The 20,000-nt window shown below is 37.5% G+C and overlaps 2 protein-coding genes and 1 pseudogene across 6 annotated transcripts in view; 2 read left to right on the forward strand and 1 right to left on the reverse strand.

Moving 5' to 3' along the window:
• The window catches only part of LOC144662138 (uncharacterized), a 66,079-nt gene extending 56,553 nt beyond the window's left edge, over positions 1-9,526 (forward strand). For all 4 annotated transcript variants that reach the window (XR_013572397.1, XR_013572398.1, XM_078522890.1 and 1 more), the window contains exon 4: positions 9,400-9,526. Coding sequence is in view for 2 of the 4 variants with exons in the window: in XM_078522890.1 (XP_078379016.1) it covers positions 9,400-9,415 (16 nt within the window). In the remaining 2 variants the exon portion in view is untranslated. The remainder of the gene's footprint in view (positions 1-9,399) is intronic.
• Positions 6,065-9,096, forward strand: LOC144663317 (uncharacterized). The gene is given in 3 exon segments (XM_078524213.1): positions 6,065-6,185; positions 7,532-7,657; positions 8,864-9,096. Coding segments are annotated over 3 exon segments (456 nt in total). The 5' UTR covers positions 6,065-6,088.
• A 5,959-nt stretch (positions 9,527-15,485) lies between the features above and the next one.
• The window catches only part of LOC144664325 (uncharacterized), a 4,649-nt pseudogene continuing 134 nt past the window's right edge, over positions 15,486-20,000 (reverse strand). The window contains exons 2-6 of the transcript XR_013572768.1: positions 18,053-18,383; positions 17,360-17,467; positions 16,470-16,509; positions 16,130-16,259; positions 15,486-16,000 (exon numbers count right to left, since the gene is read on the reverse strand). The product of XR_013572768.1 is annotated as an uncharacterized LOC144664325 (transcript). The remainder of the gene's footprint in view (positions 16,001-16,129; positions 16,260-16,469; positions 16,510-17,359; positions 17,468-18,052; positions 18,384-20,000) is intronic.

The raw sequence follows: 20,000 nt of genomic DNA on the forward strand, positions 1-20,000 counted from the left end.
AGTTTGGACCCAGGCCTCACGCAACCGTAAAACTATTGTGAGCCTCCTTAATCAAAGTGGCTATGAGCCACCGAACACGGAAAATAAATTACGAAACAAAAAGCAAACTTTTACAAAGATTTGCCAAAACAAAGCATTTCAAAGTTTCCATACTGCAGTGAAATCTATTCAGCACATAAGTTTTCAAAAAATTGAGGTTTTAAAAGGTAAAAGCCTGTTCGGACAACTTTGAGGCCAAAGATGGAACAAGTTTATTTTATTATTCCGAGAATAATTCATCACGCGCAATGCGTGATGTCTCAAATGTCACGTTAAATTGTTGTTGTTGAGACACTGCAAATATTGCGTTAGGGCAACCAGCTTTTAGCTTTAGGAAAATTAAAGGCCCTGTTTCCCGAGAAAAAAACGCCGGACAATCCAGGAAAAAATGTAGTATAGGGAATTTATTTTATAAATTCAAGAAACGAAATAAAACTCTCTTCTGATCGATAAAATCCGTGTTGTTTACTTAGCCAGACCTAACTTAATCACGCATGCAAATTTGTATGACTTCGAAATATTCGAAGCTCTGGAAATCTTGAAGCTTTGAAATGCATTTCTTGCCTTCATCTTAAATGAAATTAAATTCTAAACAAAGTTTAATTCAAGTTTCTTTCGTATATCAATCTCTAGTTTGGGAATTTTGGCTTTTTGAAGCGAACAGATTTGAAACCTATTTGTTATCTGAGACGCATCTGGCTGGGAATTTTAGTTGCCAATGAATCATGCACGTGCTGAACAAATTAGTAGCGCGCTTATTGGCCAAACTACAACAAAGTGTGCATGTGCTGAACAGATTCTGCTGAACGGATTGGCTAAAAACATCATAAATTGTGTCGTCACGATCTACCTTACATTACATTACATTACTTACATTACTCGACATTTGGAGTGTTTCTGAGATTTTTTTCGCATATGCAAATCTTCTCGCGGCTCTATATTCTGCCCCCTCGTCAGGCCTTCAGGTCTTCCAGAAGGCCTGACTCGTTGGCAATAATTCCTTCTTTGGAAGAGTCAGCCGGTCTCGGTACAGAGTAACCCATTCAAGCTTTTGATCTTTTATATTTATACTGTTGACAATAAACACTGTCACTTGAAAATATTTTCTGTCTGACTTTATCGTCGATTGCACAGCCACATCCAAGAAATTTTTACAATCAGTTTATTGTGTCAAAATAAGGCACAGATATTTGCATCGATCTAGCCCAAAATTGACCTTTTAGGCAGCTGACAATTGGGAGAGCTAATTGAGTTTCTTCACCTTCTCATTTTTATCTAAGTAAAACGTATTTAACATTTCAAATGCTTTTGAAATATTCCGCCGATTTTTATAATTATGGCTTTTTGAAATACAAAAGAGAGGTGACCGTATGTCCAATTGCTCCGCTGGTCTCGAAGAAAGTCGGCTTTCGCTTGCTACTCTGTAGATTTGTGCACTTGTCATTCGTAACGAGCATTTCTAGGTAAATCACTGAACCCAAGCAAATTAATCTTATTTGCCTCCAAGATGTTTTCATGCGTTTGTATTTCCTTCAAATATCGGCAACGTTTAGTGGAGACGTCCCTAATGATGGGAATGTTGATGTGCTTATTTTTTTTGCTTAGAGAAGCTAAAATTAGTGCAAAATTCTCTCAGTCAGTAACAGTTCAGTTCCTCTCAAGAGGCATTTATTCCTTGGCGCCATGAAGCCTGCCGGGCCCACAAAAAGGGCGGCTGATTGCTATCATATGCTATCATTACTCGGCACGGCAAACTGTTCAAGTTGTTACGCTTTGCTGGGTAAACCTAAAAGACGTCCACATTGATGGTGGAAATTAAACATAGCGGAATGCAAGTTTTCAAGTTTTGTTTATTTGCATGTCGAATGAGACTTCTAATGAAAACATCTTTTTCCAATCACAACATGTTATATCATTACTTTATTTTTTGTGGCGACAACTCCAGAAAGAGATAAGTTCAATCTCTGTTTATTTGAAGGTGACATTCCACTGAATAAAAAAAGGAGAAATCCAATTCTATTCACTTTTTATTTTTGATTCCATTCATCTTCTCGTATTGATCAGGTGAAATGTAACGTTTAATGTCTCAAATCTTTACTAGCATTTCCGTCGTTTTGTGGACTCTTTAAATTTCTTATAAGAATTAACGATGTCTTTAGTTTGTCTCCTGTTGTCAAAGAGAGCAGTGTTGGGAAAGAATGTTAGCATTGTTTTACCTTGATGGAAATTTGTAGCCAAGACAGTTTCTGTCTGCTTCACAAAAGGAACGTTGAGTGTAAATGTTTTTCGGAATTAATGTGAATGTCGGTTTGTTCATTTTATTTGTTTTACGGGTAACAGAAGAACAAAGTCATGCAAAATAAGCTTTTTACCCACTTTTTACTTACACTTTCGATGTTGTACTGACTGCTGACGTGAAATGCTGCCATTAAAAAAAACATTAGGCAACTCATGCAGCTTTTTACAGGCGAATTTCTTGCCAAACCAGTCTTAAATCATACAGGTATTTTTGATTTGTTAATTATTTCTTCTTTGGAAGAAACAGCGAATAAACCCTACAAGCTTTCTATGTTGTATATTACTGCATGATAACAGTAAACACTGCCTCCTAAGAAATTTAATGGTCTATAAACTTCAAATCATCGATGGGTATAGCCACATCTACGAAATGTTAACAGCCAGTTTATTCATGACCTTGATTAATGTTTTCGAGATATTTTCGTTGATATTTTTAGCTTTCTGAAATACAAATGAGAAATGGCGGTATTTTCAAGTGGCCTTTCGTTCTTAAAAAAGGCGGCTTTCGTTTGCTACTCAATCTGTGGATTTGTTCACTTGTTACCCGTAACGAACATTTTTAAGTAAATCACTGAACCAAAGCAACTTAACTAAATTTGCATCCAAGATATTTTCTTCAAAATTTCCTAAAAAATAAGCAACGTTAAGTACAAAAGTCCCTGATCAGTAATGGGAATAATTGTGTTCCACTCCGATTTGTCTGTTTGGAGAAACCTAAATTCGTCCAAAATTCTGTGCCTCTCAAGGGATATTTATTCCTTGCCGCCCTGTTGTCTGTCGCACCCAAAGAAAGGGTGGCTGATTGCTATCATATGCAATCATTACTCGGCACGGCAAAGTGTTCAAGTTGTTACGCTTTGCTGGGTAAACCTAAAAGACGTCCATATTGATGGTGGAAATTAAAAATAGCGGAATGCAATTTACTTGTTCTTTTGCATGTCGAATGAGTCTTCTAATGAAAACATCCTTTTCCAATCACAACATGTTATATCATTACTTTATTTTTTGTGGCGACAACTCCAGAAAGAGATAAGTTCAATCTCTGTTTATTTGAAGGTGACATTCTACGTAACAAAAAAGGAGAAATCCAATTCTATTCACTTTTCATTTTTTGTTTCCATTCATCTTCTCGTATTGATCAGGTGAAACGTAACGTTTAATGTCTCAAATCTCTACTAGCATTTCCCTCGTTTTGTGGACTCTTTAAATTACTTATAAGAATTAACGATGTCTTTAGTTTGTCTCCTGTTGTCAAAGAGAGCAGTGTTGGGAAAGAATGTTAGCATTGTTTTACCTTGATGGAAATTTGTAACCAAGACAGTTTCTGTCTGCTTCACAAAAGGAGCGTTGAGTGTAAATGTTTTTTGGAATTAATGTGAATGTCGGTTTGTTCATTTTATTTGTTTTACGGATAACAGAAGAAAAAAGTCATGGAAAATAAGCTAAGTTACCTTCAGTTATTAGTGCCCCTCAAGGGATAATTATTCTGTGTCGCCCTTCCACACAAAGCCGTTATTAACACCATAAAGTGCCAATCAACTTGTCGCGCCATGTTTCGCTCTGCTGAAAAAATCTAAAAGATGCGCACGTGATGTCTGAAATTAAACACACAGGAATGCAATTAACTTGCGGATTATTTTGCCTTTGGTGTATCACTGCATGTCGAATGACACCTTCAGTGATAACAAAACATATTTTTCAAGCATAACAATTCATTTCACTCGTTTGTTCTTCTAGTGGCAACATCTCCACAAGGTAAGTTCAATTGCTGTATTAAAGGTTTTATTCTCACTTCAGTCAATTTTAGAGATCACAGGACCTTACAGAATACGAGAATCGAGAAATCAATGTGTATATATACGGTTTTATTATTTTACTTTCGTTTTGTGTGCTGTCTGGCCTGGAGTTCCTTTTTGTGGTGGAGTCTAAGATACGTAGACTGTGTTGTCTTCTCTTGTGCTACCTTGAAATCGCCCTTTATTATTTCCTCGCGATATCACCTTGATTGCATGCTGAAGATTTAGTTTTAACTCAGGAAAGTTTTTACAAAGGGTTTTTCTTCCACACCAATTTTAAAATGGGTATTTTAACCTGCGTAATAATTTTTTTGCTGATGAATTATTCCTTCTTTGACAGATTCAGCCGGTCTCGGTAGAGAATAACCCACTTATTACTTAAACTTTCGATGTGGTACTGACTGCTGACGTGAAATGCTGTCATTAAAAAAAACATTAGGCAACTCAGGCAGCTTTTTACAGGCGAATTTCTTGCCAATCCAGTCTTAAATCATATAAGTATTTTTGATTTGTTGATTATTCCTTCTTTGGAAGAAACAGCCGGCCTCGGTAGAACCCTACAAGTATTCGATGTTGTATATTACTGATAACATTAAACACTGCCCCTTTAGAAATTTCCCGGTCTATAAATTTTATCATCGATGGGTATAGCCACATCTATAAAATGTTAACAGCCAGTTTATTCATGAACTTGATTAATGTTTTCGAGATTTTTCGTTGATATTTTTAGCTTTTTGAAATACGAATGAGAAATAATGGTATTTTCAAATGGCCTTCCAATTCCGTTTTTGATAAAAGTCGGCTTTCGTTTGCTACTCAGTAGATTTGCGCACTTGTCATCCGTAACGAACATTTCTAAGTAAATCACCGAACCCAAGCAACTTAACTAAATTTGCATCCAATATGTTTTCTTCAAAATTTCCTCAAAATAAGCAACGTTAAGTACAAAAGTCCCTGATAATGGGAATATTTGTGTTTATTTGTCTGTTTTTAGAAGCCTAAATTCGTCTAAAATTCTGTGCCCTCTTAAAGGGTATTTATTCGTTGGCGCCATATAGTCTGCCGCGCCCACAAAAGGTGGCTGATTGCTATCATATGCGATCATTACTCGGCACGGCAAAGTGTTCAAGTTGTTACGCTTTGCTGGGTAAACCTAAAAGACGTCCATATTGATGGTGGAAATTATATAGCGGAATGCAAGCTACTTGTTCATTTGCATGTCGAATGAGTCTTTGAATGAAAACATTTTTTTTTCAAACACAACATGTTATATCATTACTTTATTTTTTTGTGGCGACAACTCCAGAAAGAGATAAGTTCAATCTCTGTTTATTTGAAGGTGAAATTTCACTGAATAAAAAAGGAGAAATCCAATTCTATTCACTTTTCACTTTTTGTTTCTATTCATCTTCTCGTATTGATCAGGTGAAACGTAATGTTTAATGTTTCAAATCTTTACCAGCATTTCCGTCGTTTAGTCGACTCTTAACTGATTACTTATAAAAAATCTCTTGTTTTCAAAGAGAGTAGTGTTGGGAAAGAAAGTAAGCATTTTTTTATCTTGATGGATGGTAACTGAAAGGTCACTGAATCGAACCAATTATTAATTTGACGAAATTTGTAACCAAGACACTTCCTGTCTGCTTCAAAAAAAGAACGTTGAGAGTAATTAAATGTTCTTCGCAATGTGCATGTCGGTTTGTTCGTTTTATTTGTTTTACGGATAACAGAAGAACAAAGTCATGCAAAATAAGCTTAGTTAGTGCCCCTCAAGGGATAATTATTCTTTGTTGCCCTTCCACACAAAGCCGTTATTAACACCATAAAGTGCCAATCAACTTGTCGCACCATGTTTCGCTCTGCTGGAAAAACCTAAAAGATGCGCACGTGATGTCTGAAATTAAACACACAGGAATGCAATTAACTTGATTATTTTGCCTTTGGCGCATCACTACATGTCGAATGACACCTTCAGTGATAATAAAACATATTTTTTCAAGCATAACACTTCATTTCACTCGCTTGTTCTTCTAGTGGCAACATCTCCACAAGGTAAGTTCAATCGCTGTTTTAAAGGTTTTATTCTCACTTCAGTCGATTTTAGAGATCACAGGACCTTACAGAATACGAGAATCGAGAAATCAATGTGTGTATATATACGGTTTTATTATTTTATTTCCGTTTTGTGTGCTGTCTGGCCTGGAGTTCCTTTTTGTGGTGGAGTCTAAGATACGTAGACTGTGTTGTCTTCTCTTTAGCCTGCGTGGCTGGCGTTCAAAGGGGAAGGAGAAGGGGAGTTCGAGCGCGAGGTGCGAGGAAAGAGCGCGAAGCGCGATCGGAGAATGGGGGGAGGGGACGACGACCTACAGCTCGTTAGCGCAACGATTTTAGACGTAGGCGAATCGACATAGGACGTTAGCAAGCTATTCCTTAGCGAATTCACTCGTAGGCGAAACGACCGCAATTCGATTTAGGTTTTGGCCCCTGCTATCTAGGGTTGTTGCTTTGAAAGGTTTTGACTCTTAATTAGATCACCAGCTCGCTTGCGACCTTGAGTGTGAATTCCGCAAATCTAAAACTAAAAAGGAAACTGACAGACCCCGGTGATACAAATAACAAAATGAACACCTTTGTTTGAAGCCGCAAGTAAAAATTGATTAAAAATGTATATTAAGATACGATTAGATAAGATTCTATTTACCTCTCTAGACTCTTGCCTCCTACGCACATGTTCTGCGTAGGAAGTTAAGGTTTAAGGGATCATTATCCTTGCAGGTGACCGATAATTTCGCTTCACACTGTTCCGCTATTTGTGCGTCAGTTGGCATGAATGCATTAGCGAAGCATTTTCAGATAAAATTTGACCAGCATTTTGTGTAGCGATTTGCATGGTCAGGATTGTCATGAAACCTCCTGATACAAAACTTGAGAGCTCTGAGGCTTATTTGCTAAAATTTAGAAGAAATCTGTCGTCGGGTTTTAAATTTATGGACATTTTTGGTAAAAACTAGGTTTTGAAAATATGTTCAAATCTCAAAAGATTTTATTCCTACTGAAAATCGAATACCATTTTCCGTAAATTCGAACATTTTTTATTCAGGACGCAAAAATTCGAAAAAATCGGTAAAATCTTTACTGCCATAAAGCGCGATTCAAAAATGCAACCATCACGTAAATAAATAGGTTCGGGCCACCTTAAATGCTTTACGTGAGAAGTTGAGCCGGAACAACAGACCATTTCTTGATACGGATGTATAAACCAAGCAAACAGACCTAAATAGCTAGTGACTATAATTACAAAATGTCACAAGTGCATTAAATGAATATCTTGAAATTTAAGCAAGCGTTTCGCCTTAGCGTTTCGTGTTTTTACTGATAAGCTCATTTTTCCATTTCAGCCAACATGTCTTTCATTCATAAGATTATTTTGGCGTTTATCATTGTCCAAGTGGCAGTTGTTCTGGCCAAACCGTACGAGCTGGAAAATGACGATGGGATGGAGAACTTTGTTTACAAACGAGCAGGTGAGACTCATCTTTAATTGCTAACTTTGCTTTCTATACGATAAGTATACGTAGAAACTCATCCGTGTTCTATTAGAAACCTACAAAACTAAATTCTTCTCCCATTGTTTTCTATTCTCCGATAAAACACAATCAGACAATTATTCTTGATTTTTGGCTTAGAAGTGCATAAAATTGTAAGTTTTGGACTGCAATCCTTAAGGATTTCTACTAGACAATCATCCCAATCGCTCATAGAAAACTAGAGTAAATTAAAATAGTAGCCTTACTGTGAAATATTAATTCTACCATCCCTTGAAGAATACAGCCAGTAAGGAGCCATAAAAAAACTGTCAGTTGCATATTCTGTGGTATTCCACGGTCCGTCTTCCACGAAAACGGTCTCCCGGCCTTTAGCGCGGCCTCCAAGTTTTCCCACCGAAAGCATATTCGGCAGCGCGCGCCATTTTTTTGTTTCATTCGGCTCAGTTTCGATTTTGCGAGAAACTTTTCAAACATGAAAAAAGAACCAAATTATTCGCTCGAATATGACTTTCTTTAGTTTATGTTTTCAGAAAATCCTCATACTAGAGACGGAAAACTTTATGCAGACGTCGAGAAAAGAAATTGTAGGGGGATGGGGGACAAAAAGACTCACATGCTGCTGACATAACTATACAGTGGAACCCCGATATAACGATCTTCGATATAACGATATTCCCGATATAACGATGAAAATGTTATGTCCCGGCAATAGTAAAATGTATGGGACGGAACCCCGATATAACGATTTCTCGATATAACGATATACTTTTACTGCCCCCTTGGCATATCGTTATATCGGGGTTCCACTGTACATAGATTAATCACCACTCATCCCCTTTGCGATCTCCCTCGTTGAATGACCTTATGCATGATAACGTCATAAGCTCAAAATTGACCACCAAGCCTCGTTTACGCGAATTATTCTCAACCCTCTGCCACCTTCATGTAGTTTTCACGAGGGTACTCTTTTCATCTGTGCTGCTTAGGGAATTCGTTCATGATAAAATTTACAAGTTTTCACCTTCAAAGCGAGGCTTGGAGGTGAAATTAGTTAGTCTGACGTAAACATGCATAAGGGCTATTCCTTCGTGGTTTAACAAGATTCTTAAAATGGATGATTCCTATAAGAGATTATTCATCTCATCTACCTTTTTTACCATGTTTTTCATTTTTTATCTCAAGCTAACTGCGGCGGTGGCTGCGAACCAGAAGGCTGTTATTCCCGAAGGTGCCGATCATCCTGCAGATCAGGAGAGCGACACGTTTCGATGTTTGACGACAAGTGCTCCGGAGGTGACAAGTGCTGCATATGTCACGTGCGCTGGGGCTGGGGTAGTGGCTGGTAAGTTATGAATCAGTAGTAACTGGTTGTACATGACTGTAGCAGTCTAGAAATTTTGGAACTGTATTCTTAATAAAGCTTTTAGGTAGCAATTGAATAGAAATAGAAATATAAGTAGAAAAAACTAATTAAAAACACTAAAAACAAGAACAAAATATGGATATTGACTAATTCTGAATAGATAGCTATTTACTAATTGCCATTGGCTCGTAAGTGACACAAATGAGGCATAATATTAATCTTAGCTCTAAGTCACAAACGAATCTGTGATACCTTTAAATAATATTTTTTCCAAAGGTTACAAAAATTTCATAGAAACAGCACTCAAACTTAATATTGATAAGTTAATCAAACGGTTCTCTTTTTGTTTCCATAGCGCCTATGATGGTTAATGTGGCCGATCAGCAGCCCAAGCAGCAATATTGCCGCACAGCAGTGCGAGTAGGTTAGTAAAACTTTGTGTGTATAACAAGACAAAGTGAAAAATAAAAGCAATATTGCCATATGAGTGTGTCAAATATTCAGTCGGTATGTCAGTGGAGAAATGGAGTTCTTATGTTTCTTGCTGGTCATCAAAAAATTGCAGGTCGTCTCAAACAACGTTCAGATTGCGCTCGTTCAGCCATTAAGGTCATTACCCTGAAATACAACTGAACATATATTTTTTACCAAACTTCGCCTACGCGTTTGTTACTTTAAGGGAGCTTAAATTTTCAAATAAAAAGGGGGGTCACCATATTCGTTTAGGAGCAGTAAGACCTTGTATATTCCATATAATTCCTTTATAATTCCTCTGCGAGTGCTGGCAAAGTACTCGTTTTTAGCGATGATTTATTTTTCAAACATAGGAATTGATCTGTTTTCATTTTACAGAAAGAATGTGATCGCTACACCCAAAATATGAGAAAAAAATTGATAGCTAACCATACTCGTTTAAGAGAAAGCGACAATTTACTTCTCTCGTGGACTAAGCCGCATAGAGAAAAGCCGCCATTTTGTTTATGTGCGCGCGCTAATTACGCGTAAAATTCTTCGCAGTAAGGATGCGCAACGCAATACAGGGAAATGATCTTAATCCCTGAAAATAAGTTCAAAAAGCGCTTGGAATGCGCATTGGTCACGTTCAATCTCCAGTGCCCAAACAGTCTGTTTTAGTAGCACTTTAATTGTACCCACAATTCAGTGTTGTTGTACACCATCCTTGGTCCTTTTAATCGGGCGGAGACTGGGCCCGGTTCATAAATCGCCCGGAATTGTTTGTAGTAGTTTTGTCGGTAAATCGTTCCAGACCCGCTCGGCAGCTTCCTTGGCCAGGATTCAAATCACACACTTGCGATATTTACTCGGCAAGAGCCATTACATCATTCTCTTATTTAAAATTAACTAATATCCTAACCCTAACCCTAACCCTAATACCTTAACCCTATTAAGCGTCAAATATATATTTTTTGTGTTATTCAAGCGTTTGACTCAAGCGAGTGGTTATTGTTTTGACAGGTTTTTTTTTTTTAATTTTAAACCATAACGTCAGTCACGCAATGTGTTTGCAGCAAGCTTCACGTATATTAAACTCTGGAAGCCAGAGCATTTTTGAACCGGAATACTTTGAAGATCAGTGCTTTCCAATTAATAGCAAGAATTGTGTCCATTTTCATTCGTGCACATTGGATGCGGGCAAAGTCGCGTATCAAAGACGATTGAATGTTTGCATAGCAAAATAATCTTATTTTGGTTCTTGATGTTAAAGCTTTACTTACACACTTTCCAAGACTTCAGAAACAAAATGGTTATGTGAAGTATTTCTACGAACTATGATGGAATTTTTGAAAGGATCCGTAAAGCCAGCAAGTAAAACAAATGTCAAGTCAAGTCAAGTCAATCTTTATTTATTCACACGGTAAAAGAATCGTCAAAAAAAAATAAAAAAAGCATAACACTGTTTTACATGATTGCCGTGTGGGTATCCGATATGTCAGAGAGTCGATTTATGATTTCTCGTTTAAAGTGCCCAATGGAGCCAACATCCCTCATTTGCTGGGGCAAATTGTTCCATAGAAGGGCCCCACTTTAACTAAAACTTCGTTTTAAATAGTTTGTGTGTGGCTTGGGCAGGTCAAGCTTACCTTCGAGATTTCTTAAATTGTACTCTGCGCGGCGGGTAGTGAATAATTGGGACAAGTACTCTGGGGCAAGTTTGTGTATTGATTTAAACATCATCAATGCTTTTTGCGTCTGACGATGTTTAGATAACTTCTCCCACTTGAGTTTTTCTAAAAGGCGGTTCGAGCTCGTATCATAAGGCGATTTGGTAATCACTCTGGCTGCGCAATTTTGGAGTTTTTGCAGTTTATCGCTTAACTGTTTGTTCAAACAATCCCAAACGGGGCTGCAGTAATCAAACTGCGGTAGTATTAGGGCATTGTAGATTTGAACCAAAATGGTCTGCAAAATGAAATCTTGGTGCGGGTAATTACGTAATTAAATTTTACCACGGCATGTCAAAATCTTACGGTTTTGAAATTTTTTAAATCTTTATGGCTTTCAAAATCTTTCTTGACACCATCTTGAATAAAAATTCATCTAAAACTTTTTCATGTTTCTTTCATTTGTTCATGTTTAGCTGGGTTGTAAACGAACAACATCTATTTATCCGTGTGATGTTTTTGATACACATATTTACCTTTTTTGTCGTAGTGGTTCGCCATTCAAATGTTTCTTGGCCTCATCTTGAATCTTTTTTTTTTCTTTTTTTCACATTAAGTTTGGAATGTTAGGATTTTAAAACGAACAGCATCTGTTATCTGATACGCGTGATCTAATGCATGCCCTTTTTTAATCCTTTTTTATTTTCTTTTGCAATTTTGTTTTGAAGATTTTCTGTTATTCTTGATATTTGAGTGACTCGTTTTTAGGGTTTTGAAAACGAACAGCATCTATTAGATTTAAGACGCACCGTATGGTGTTATCTGGATACGCGTGATCTAATGCATTTTCTTTTGAAATTGTGTTTTGAAGAATGTTTTTTTTATATATTTATGTGACTCGTTTTATTCGACCAGGAACCAATATTGTAATTGGCCGTTTTTATGCTAGAGACGTTAAAGCTGTCTCGAGACGACATTAACGTCTAGTATAAAAACGGTAAATAAGACAGACGCCTTTAACGTCTAATGGCTTTAATATAACGTCTTTTCGTAAGAGCGTCTGAACGACGCTCTTATCGGACAGCTTTAACGTCCCAGACGTTAAAGCCGTCTAGTATAAAAACGGGACGTCGTTAACTAGAATAAAAACAGTAAATCAGACAGACACCTTTAACGTCTGTTGGGTTTACGTCTTCGTGTCCAGTGTCCTCCGAGTGTCGAACCCAGTCTTTTTTTATTTTTTTCTGAAAAGCTGTCTACTAAAGGCGTCCCGTTTTTATACCAGACGCCTTTAACGTCTTAGACGTTAAAGTCGTCTGACGACATTATCGTCTCTAGCATAAAAACAGCCATTTTCTGGTTGCTACACTCTTTTTAGCAAAAAAATAAATATATTTTTTTTTGTTTTTCATTCAAGGGTTTTGAGTTTCAGTCGAAACCGAACGGCGATGGAGAAATTACCTGCAATGAATCACCCTGGCGTTTGCGTGACTGCTTACCAAAATGCAGCATAAAGTCAGGTTTTTCGATCAAAAAATCAGCTTGACTTGAGGAGCTCGCGTGTTTGAAGCTTAAAAGATTTATAATTTTTTTCGAATTACTTTTTTGTTTGTCTTGTTTTGGTGTGATACATTTTTTAAAAACCGTACACGCTTCTTTGTTTTTTAAAGAATTCTTACTAATTGTTTGTTTGTTTTGGTCGGAGATCATTTCTAATGCCATTCAACTGGTTTGAGTTCATTTACTCAAGATAAGGAACACACCAAAAGTTTTCAACCTAATCAGTTATTTATCCAGGCATGTTGATAAAAGCAGCTAATGTGATGAAGGACATTTTGACACACTATCTTCAACTCATGGAAACTACATAACTTAAGCAACATAACTTAAGCAACAACAACAACAACAACAACAAAACCTTTATTTATACACGATGGGATAAAAAGCTACATAGCTTGTTGGGTCGTGTGTAAATAAAACATTAAAACTAGTAGATAAAAACATTAAAACTATATTAAGGTAAAAAACGCTGAGGAGGACGGGGGGCAAGTGTGAGGAGTAGAACGTGTGATGGGAAAGAGTAGAGTCAAAGACTGCAGCGGATGGGGGGGGGGGGGCAGAGGAGTAGAAGGTAAGAATGGGAGGAATTCGAAGGTGAATGGCTAAGAAAAGGGGAATAGGGGGAGGTTGGAGGTTGAATAAAATTATATGCTTGATTGTGTCGTGCAACCTTTGACTCTTGTTGTTTTCTTTCATAGTATTCTTATCAAAAAAGCTGTTCAAACAATTTATGAGTAGTCTGCACTTTGTTAAGCTTAAAGTAATAATAATAATAATAATAATAATAATAATAAGGCATAATAAGAAAGACATTTTATTGACTTTTTTAACAGATGATTTTCAATTCTGTATCTTTTTATTGATGAGTGTACATTTTTTAATGATTATTGCGAAATAAAGTTATTGTTTTAAAAATTTAATTAAAAAATAATAATAATAAGTTGTGTGTTACTCAATTAAATGGTATTTTAAAATTTTTTGCTTTTGTCTAATCAATGTCATAAAAAATGTTGTGGTTATTCATCGTGGTAGAGTACAATAATAAAGTATTATTTCGTTTGTCTCACGACGTAGTCACGTGTGATGGAGAACGTTTCGACTGCATACTGCTAGTCTTCATCAGGCGATAAGGTCGACTGGTTGTGCGTTAGCTTATAAAGCACACGGCTGCGCTGTGATTGGTTGGTTTTCAACAGCTCTGATTGGTGCATTTCGATCCTTAGTGTTCTGCATGCTGATGTACTGTTGCTCCCCCGGCGGTCCGCAGTCGTACAGTTCTCCTGTTGTTGTGTTTTTTGATCGTGGGCATCCATGCTTCAGGAATTTCAATTCCACTGTCCCTGTTGATATTATTAGGGTGAAGTCTTATGTGAATCGCCTCTTTGACACGGCGTGTGTACCAGTGCGAGTTACGATCAATAAACTTTACCTCATTCCAAAGCGGGTAGTGTCCGGTGTTGTTGGTATGCTCTGCAACGGCGGAAGTCTGGGTGCGTGCGAGTCGGATGTCCCGGTCGTGTTCTTTGATCCTATCTTGCATAGGTCTTCCAGTCTCGCCGATGTAAACTTTGCCACATTCACAGGGAATCCTGTAAACAACGCCATCTTGCTTAGTCGAATCAACAGCGTCTTTCGGTCGTACTAGTTGTGATCGTAATGTAGTTTCCGACTTGAAAACAGCGCGTACGCCTTGTTGTTGTAGGCAGCGGCGAGGTTGCTCGGAAAGACCTTTGACATAAGGTAGAACGGCAGTAGATTTAAACTCAGCCACGGGTTCAGCACTGGTGTTCGGTTTTCTAGTCTTGGTGATCTTCTGCAAGAAAGAAAAAGGATAACCATTAGATACAAGAACAGATGACAGATGTTTTTTCTCCTTGGAGATTACAGATGGTTTTGTTACGAGGCGTTTAGCGCGTTCGTAAAGACACTTTACAATACCGCGTTTTACTGATTGAGGGTGATGTGAATCATACGCTAAGTATTGATCAGTGTGTGTACGCCGGGTCAAAGAGGCGATTCACATAAGACTTCACCCTAATAATATCAACAGGGACAGTGGAATTGAAATTCCTGAAGCATAGATGCCCACGATCAAAAAACACAACAACAGGAGAACTGTACGACTGCGGACCGCCGAGGGAGCAACAGTACATCAGCATGCAGAACACTAAGGATCGAAATGCACCAATCAGAGCTGTTGAAAACCAACCAATCACAGCGCAGCCGTGTGCTTTATAAGCTAACGCACAACCAGTCGACCTTATCGCCTGATGAAGACTAGCAGTATGCAGTCGAAACGTTGCGATCTCCATCACACGTGACTACGTCGTGAGACAAACGAAATAATACTTTATTATTGTCTAATCAAGTAGTTAAAAACATTAACCGCCCAGTTTTCAGCTTTAAGCTTTAGGCGTCTTGCTTACCCAACATTTCCCTACAAGGAAATACAATTTTATTCTTCAGTCAATCGATAAGTGCTGTTTACGAAGCATTCAGAAAGTTTTCATTGTGTGTTATCCAATCAAAAACTTCCGCGACCATGACGCAATCAGGATATGTCATGTTTCTTAGCGACTTTGGTGATGAAAATCCTCAACTTGTTCCGCGACCATGTTAACATTTGTACAACTCTTTGACTTTGAAAATTACCGAAACAATTTTTAAACGAAACTCAATTCAAGATGAAGTTTTTTTACTCATTCAGGTGTATTTTGTATGCTTAATATGGCCTAACTTGTGTTCCTAGTTCTTGCTCTCACTGTACCAGGATATATCCCATGGCCTTGATGTGTTTGTTTCCGTAATACTTAGAAGCCTCATTTCTACATGTGTTCATGTCAATCTCTTTGCCTGCTGTACCAAACCCGATTCTGGAATCGCAAGAGATGCAATCATTCTCATTGTTGCCAAGAATGCCAATTCTTGCCTTAGGCCACACACCAGTTTTGTTAGTCACGGCACTGAACCCTTCTTTGCTGCATTTAGCTTGCAAAAAGGCCTCTGAACCAATCAGCGTCTTCCACGTGTCACGACCCAGTGAGGTTGCGCGGTATTTTCCGTCAGCGATCAGTGAGTACAGAGAGTTGGCGGTCATGTTGATTGCAATGAACCTGTTTTGTTGACCAATCTTCATACCCAGGCAGATCCTCGTGAACGGAGTGTTCCAGTAGGTCAGTAACTTGGTCTCTTGTTTGTCAAACCCAGTCTTCCCTCCTTAAGGTTGAAGGTTTCGTTGTTGCTCCAGAGATTAGAATCGTAGTAAAAGGTTTGCTGGATATCAAGAAAAATTCTTGTTACTATCATTCTTTAGATTAAACATTTGCCATAAACCTTCCCCTAGCTAGATTTGTTTCTAGACTAATGCTCAGGCTGGGACAAATGTGTAAAACTGCTATATACCTGTGCACCATTGATCTTCATGACCAGCGTCCATCCACCTCCCCCGCATGCTCCAAGGCTGGTCATGTGACAGTACACAGGAATGGTCATAAATCCTACTTTCAGTAGGTAGTGTGTGTTTCCCCTGGACCTGATAATAAAAACAATTTAATTATAGCAATCTAATGGAGGTTAAGTTACCAACAAGCCTACGAGTATGCAGTCTATTCCTACCTTTAGGAAAATATTTTAGGTCGCGGACAACTTAAACTCACTAGCACATGTGCTCTGCACATTTTTTGTCATTGTGACTGTTGTCACAAATGAAAGTGACGAACCGAAAAACGATCTTACTACTTACAATTTCTGGTCATAAATTTCCTTACACGTCAGTGTCAGTGCTAGAAAGAAAAAGAAAAAAGTCTTAACAGGAATAACTAAAACATTTTGACGAATAATCTGTGTGGATCAGACTCCAAAACTTTTAGTTAATACACAGTGAATATAGAGTTAATTCTATGGTTTCCAGCTTGTCTCATCAGTAGTGCTGCATGGCATACTCTCCTACTTGCACACTGGCTTCAAAGCTCAATAATCGAATCTCACTTATCACTTATAATTAGTTTCTGCGATTTCTCAGCTTATCGGTATATTCTGCCGATCTCAGATCTCAACTACAATAAGCCCCCACCCTCACCCCCTACCTAGCTTTCACTCTCTTTTAAGCCCCTTCTCTTGTAAGCTTCTCACTGGGAGTTCTTATCTTTTTTAATAAGTCCCCGTATTTATGAACCCCCTCCCCCAACATGTTAGATTATGACAATATGTTATTGTAGGCTATTATACTTATTCCTGCACCACATTTTTCTTTTCATTGTTTGTTTTTGTGACAATGTCTTACTAAACAGCATTGAAGGTCGACTTTGTTTCTTTAAAATGTTCCCCAACTGATTTATGGTTAAAAAAAGCGCCCTCCCCTGCTTCTAATAAGCTTTCGTGTTTGTATTTGTCGCCAGCAAACACTTGACGCCAGATTAACACTTATCATTAAACCTCCTTACAGCCATCATTCGACGAAACAAATAAAAACTACCTAAATAAATAACGCTGTGATTGAAACTGTGTAATAAATTAAAGTGTCTGGCGTGAGTTGCGTTTTATCTCGACGTAACACTACAAAATGATTACAACTCGTCTAATACTAATCAAATTATCAAAACCTTAGCTAGTATAACTTTTATACAATTTTACCTTCGCATGTTTTTCCAGTCCAAGGTGGTTTGCACGAACATGAAAAAGTTTGTTTTTCCTTGTCCGGCAAACAAGAACCACCATTGAGGCAGCTGGTGATCAAACAACCTGGGATAAAATAACCAAATAAAAACGGTGAGAATTCAGACCTAAAGATTTAAACCGTACTGAAAAAAAAACCATTAAACTTGAGCTGGTTGAAAGTGAATTCCTATTAATTACACGGTTTGCAATCGAGCTAAAATTTTACTATATTATCATCATAGTAATTTTTAAAATTTCATAGTAATGTTTCTTAAACTGATGCCGAACATGACAGAACGATGGGCAAACAGACTGAAAACCAAGCCAACCAGACAACCGACCAGCTGTAAAAACGTCGAATACATCTATGATAATAATAATGCTAATTTGTGTTTTGCTGACACAGTACTACCTTAAAGTAAAGAAATGATTCTTGCAGTGAAACTGCAATTAAAGAAATTGCAAAGAAAGGAGCCTGAAAAAAATTCAAGGTTTCAACTGGATTTGAACTGGACCTCCGCGGTACGATGTGAGCATCGTACTGTATCTGCGAGGATCATTCTTTACTTTACATTTATCCGCAAGTCAAAATGTAAATTTGCGTATACCTGGGTGCCTTATCAGATCATTATTCAAAATTTTAACGGGCCAGTTAAAACTCGGGCATACTGTTTACCTTTAGAAGAATTGAGAAAATAACATCTTGCTCATCATGAAAGTTGGTGTTTTCGTTGATGAGGGAGATGTCGTGCTTGTTCAGTTCACAAGTTCCTTTTCCGTCCTTCTTGGATGACATCTTGTAGTTTGTGGAAGCACACCACTCGTTTCTCAGACATTGTTGACCGCACGATAACAAACTGGGAGAATTAAACCGTTTGACAACGTATCCCTTAAGCTGCTTATTTTCCAGCGTTCTAAAGTATGATGAACGACAAAATGTGGGTGTTTCTTCAGCAGCGAAAATGAAAGTAGTTTGAAACAGGAAAATTATTAATAACACCTTTTAACACCTCATTGCTAAGCAAAGTTAGTACTATCTGCGAGATTAAATACAACACTTAGGTTTGTTTTTAATGACACTATTTTGGAATTGATATAACAGAGCGTATTTCCATAGCAACGTCACTTGCATTTGACATAGACGATTTGTTTTTTTCGGAAAGATAATTAAACAGCTTGTCAGCTTCAATGAAAATTCCGCTTCCCACATATATATCTTTTAATAAGCAAAAGACAGTCAAGCGTGTTTTAACATCTCTTTAGATCCTAAATGTTTTTACAATGTTATCATTGGTTCAATATGGAAAGGCGTGCCAAAACCATACCTTCTATATAATTACGTTTGCATAACAATACAGTTAAAATAGAGGCAAGACAGATTTGAGCACAGGGTGTGAAACATCTTGATTTTCTTGGAGCTCCTTGAATTATAAAAAAGCCTGCTGTTTATAGTTAACAGTGAGGACTCGCTCCGATTTTATAAAAATAACGTGAACTGAATTAAACGAATTCAAAATTTTTCTACTTGGTTTATACTTGAACAGTCTCGCGACCAGGGAGCTCAAGATTATGGCGTTTACATCTAATGCTAGAAATTGCCTCGCATCTACTGTTCGACTGTATTTTTATGCAAATATCAAAAGTTATCTTTCATAAGTGCCATTAAAATAAAAAGAAAAAATATTACTATCTCTACGTTGTCGAAATGTATAGTAAAAACCCTTAGAGTTATGTTCACACTAAGTGCCCGAGTGCCCAGGCACCGGCGAATAAGCTGCTGTGTTTAGACACTGTAAGCTCAGCGGAGTACCCTTAATTACTAACGAAAATCGCGCGTATGGCTCTCTAAAGCACAAGAAAGACAAAAACGTAACACCAGCTAAGGTTTTAAGAGGCTGTCTCTTCTAAAACCGCCATCAAATTTGCGTCAAAAAATAATTTTGTTTGAATCTCTGGAAACTAATATACTTTACCGAGGCTAGAAGAAAAAAACATTTAGTTTGATTCAAAATAATTTTCTGGCCGCGTTTGGAACCATTAAACATTTTGCCCCTTCGGGCCCGCCACAACGTCTGGAAAATTAGAAAAATAGGCATTTTTGAGCCAATGTAAAATATTTCATTCGCATCGAACACCGACAATTTTTATATCAATTTGTTCATAAACTTTTCCAGTTTTTTAAGAAAGAAGCAAGTTTTCCGTTGATCTACCTGAAAATGCGAAATCAAGTATAAAATGATCACTACTGATCGGCATTGAACGAAGGCTCTAAAATGATCATGATTTAGAAGCGAACATTTCAATTTCAGGACCTAGCTGAGAACTCTACTGTACACAGCCAAAAAGTGTAGTCCTTTATCGGCTAAAATATGCAAAATCCCATGTATGTTCTCAAATACGTACGTACGTGTTTGGCGGCGACCCCGAAAATTTTTCGGTTCGATGGATTACCAATTTTGCTTACTTCAATTAACAATAAATAGATTAATTAATTGATTGATATCATGTCACGCTACAGGCGTTACATCGGATAGCAAGAGGCACATTTGTTGTCGTTAAGTAATGAGATTTTTCTGCAGTTTTGTGCTATTTAATAGTACATAGACATTGTTATTGG

This window comes from Oculina patagonica, chromosome 8 (genome assembly GCF_052425735.1).
Source record: "Oculina patagonica isolate OP01 chromosome 8, crgOcupat, whole genome shotgun sequence".
In the NCBI taxonomy this organism is placed as follows: Eukaryota; Metazoa; Cnidaria; class Anthozoa; order Scleractinia; family Oculinidae; genus Oculina; species Oculina patagonica.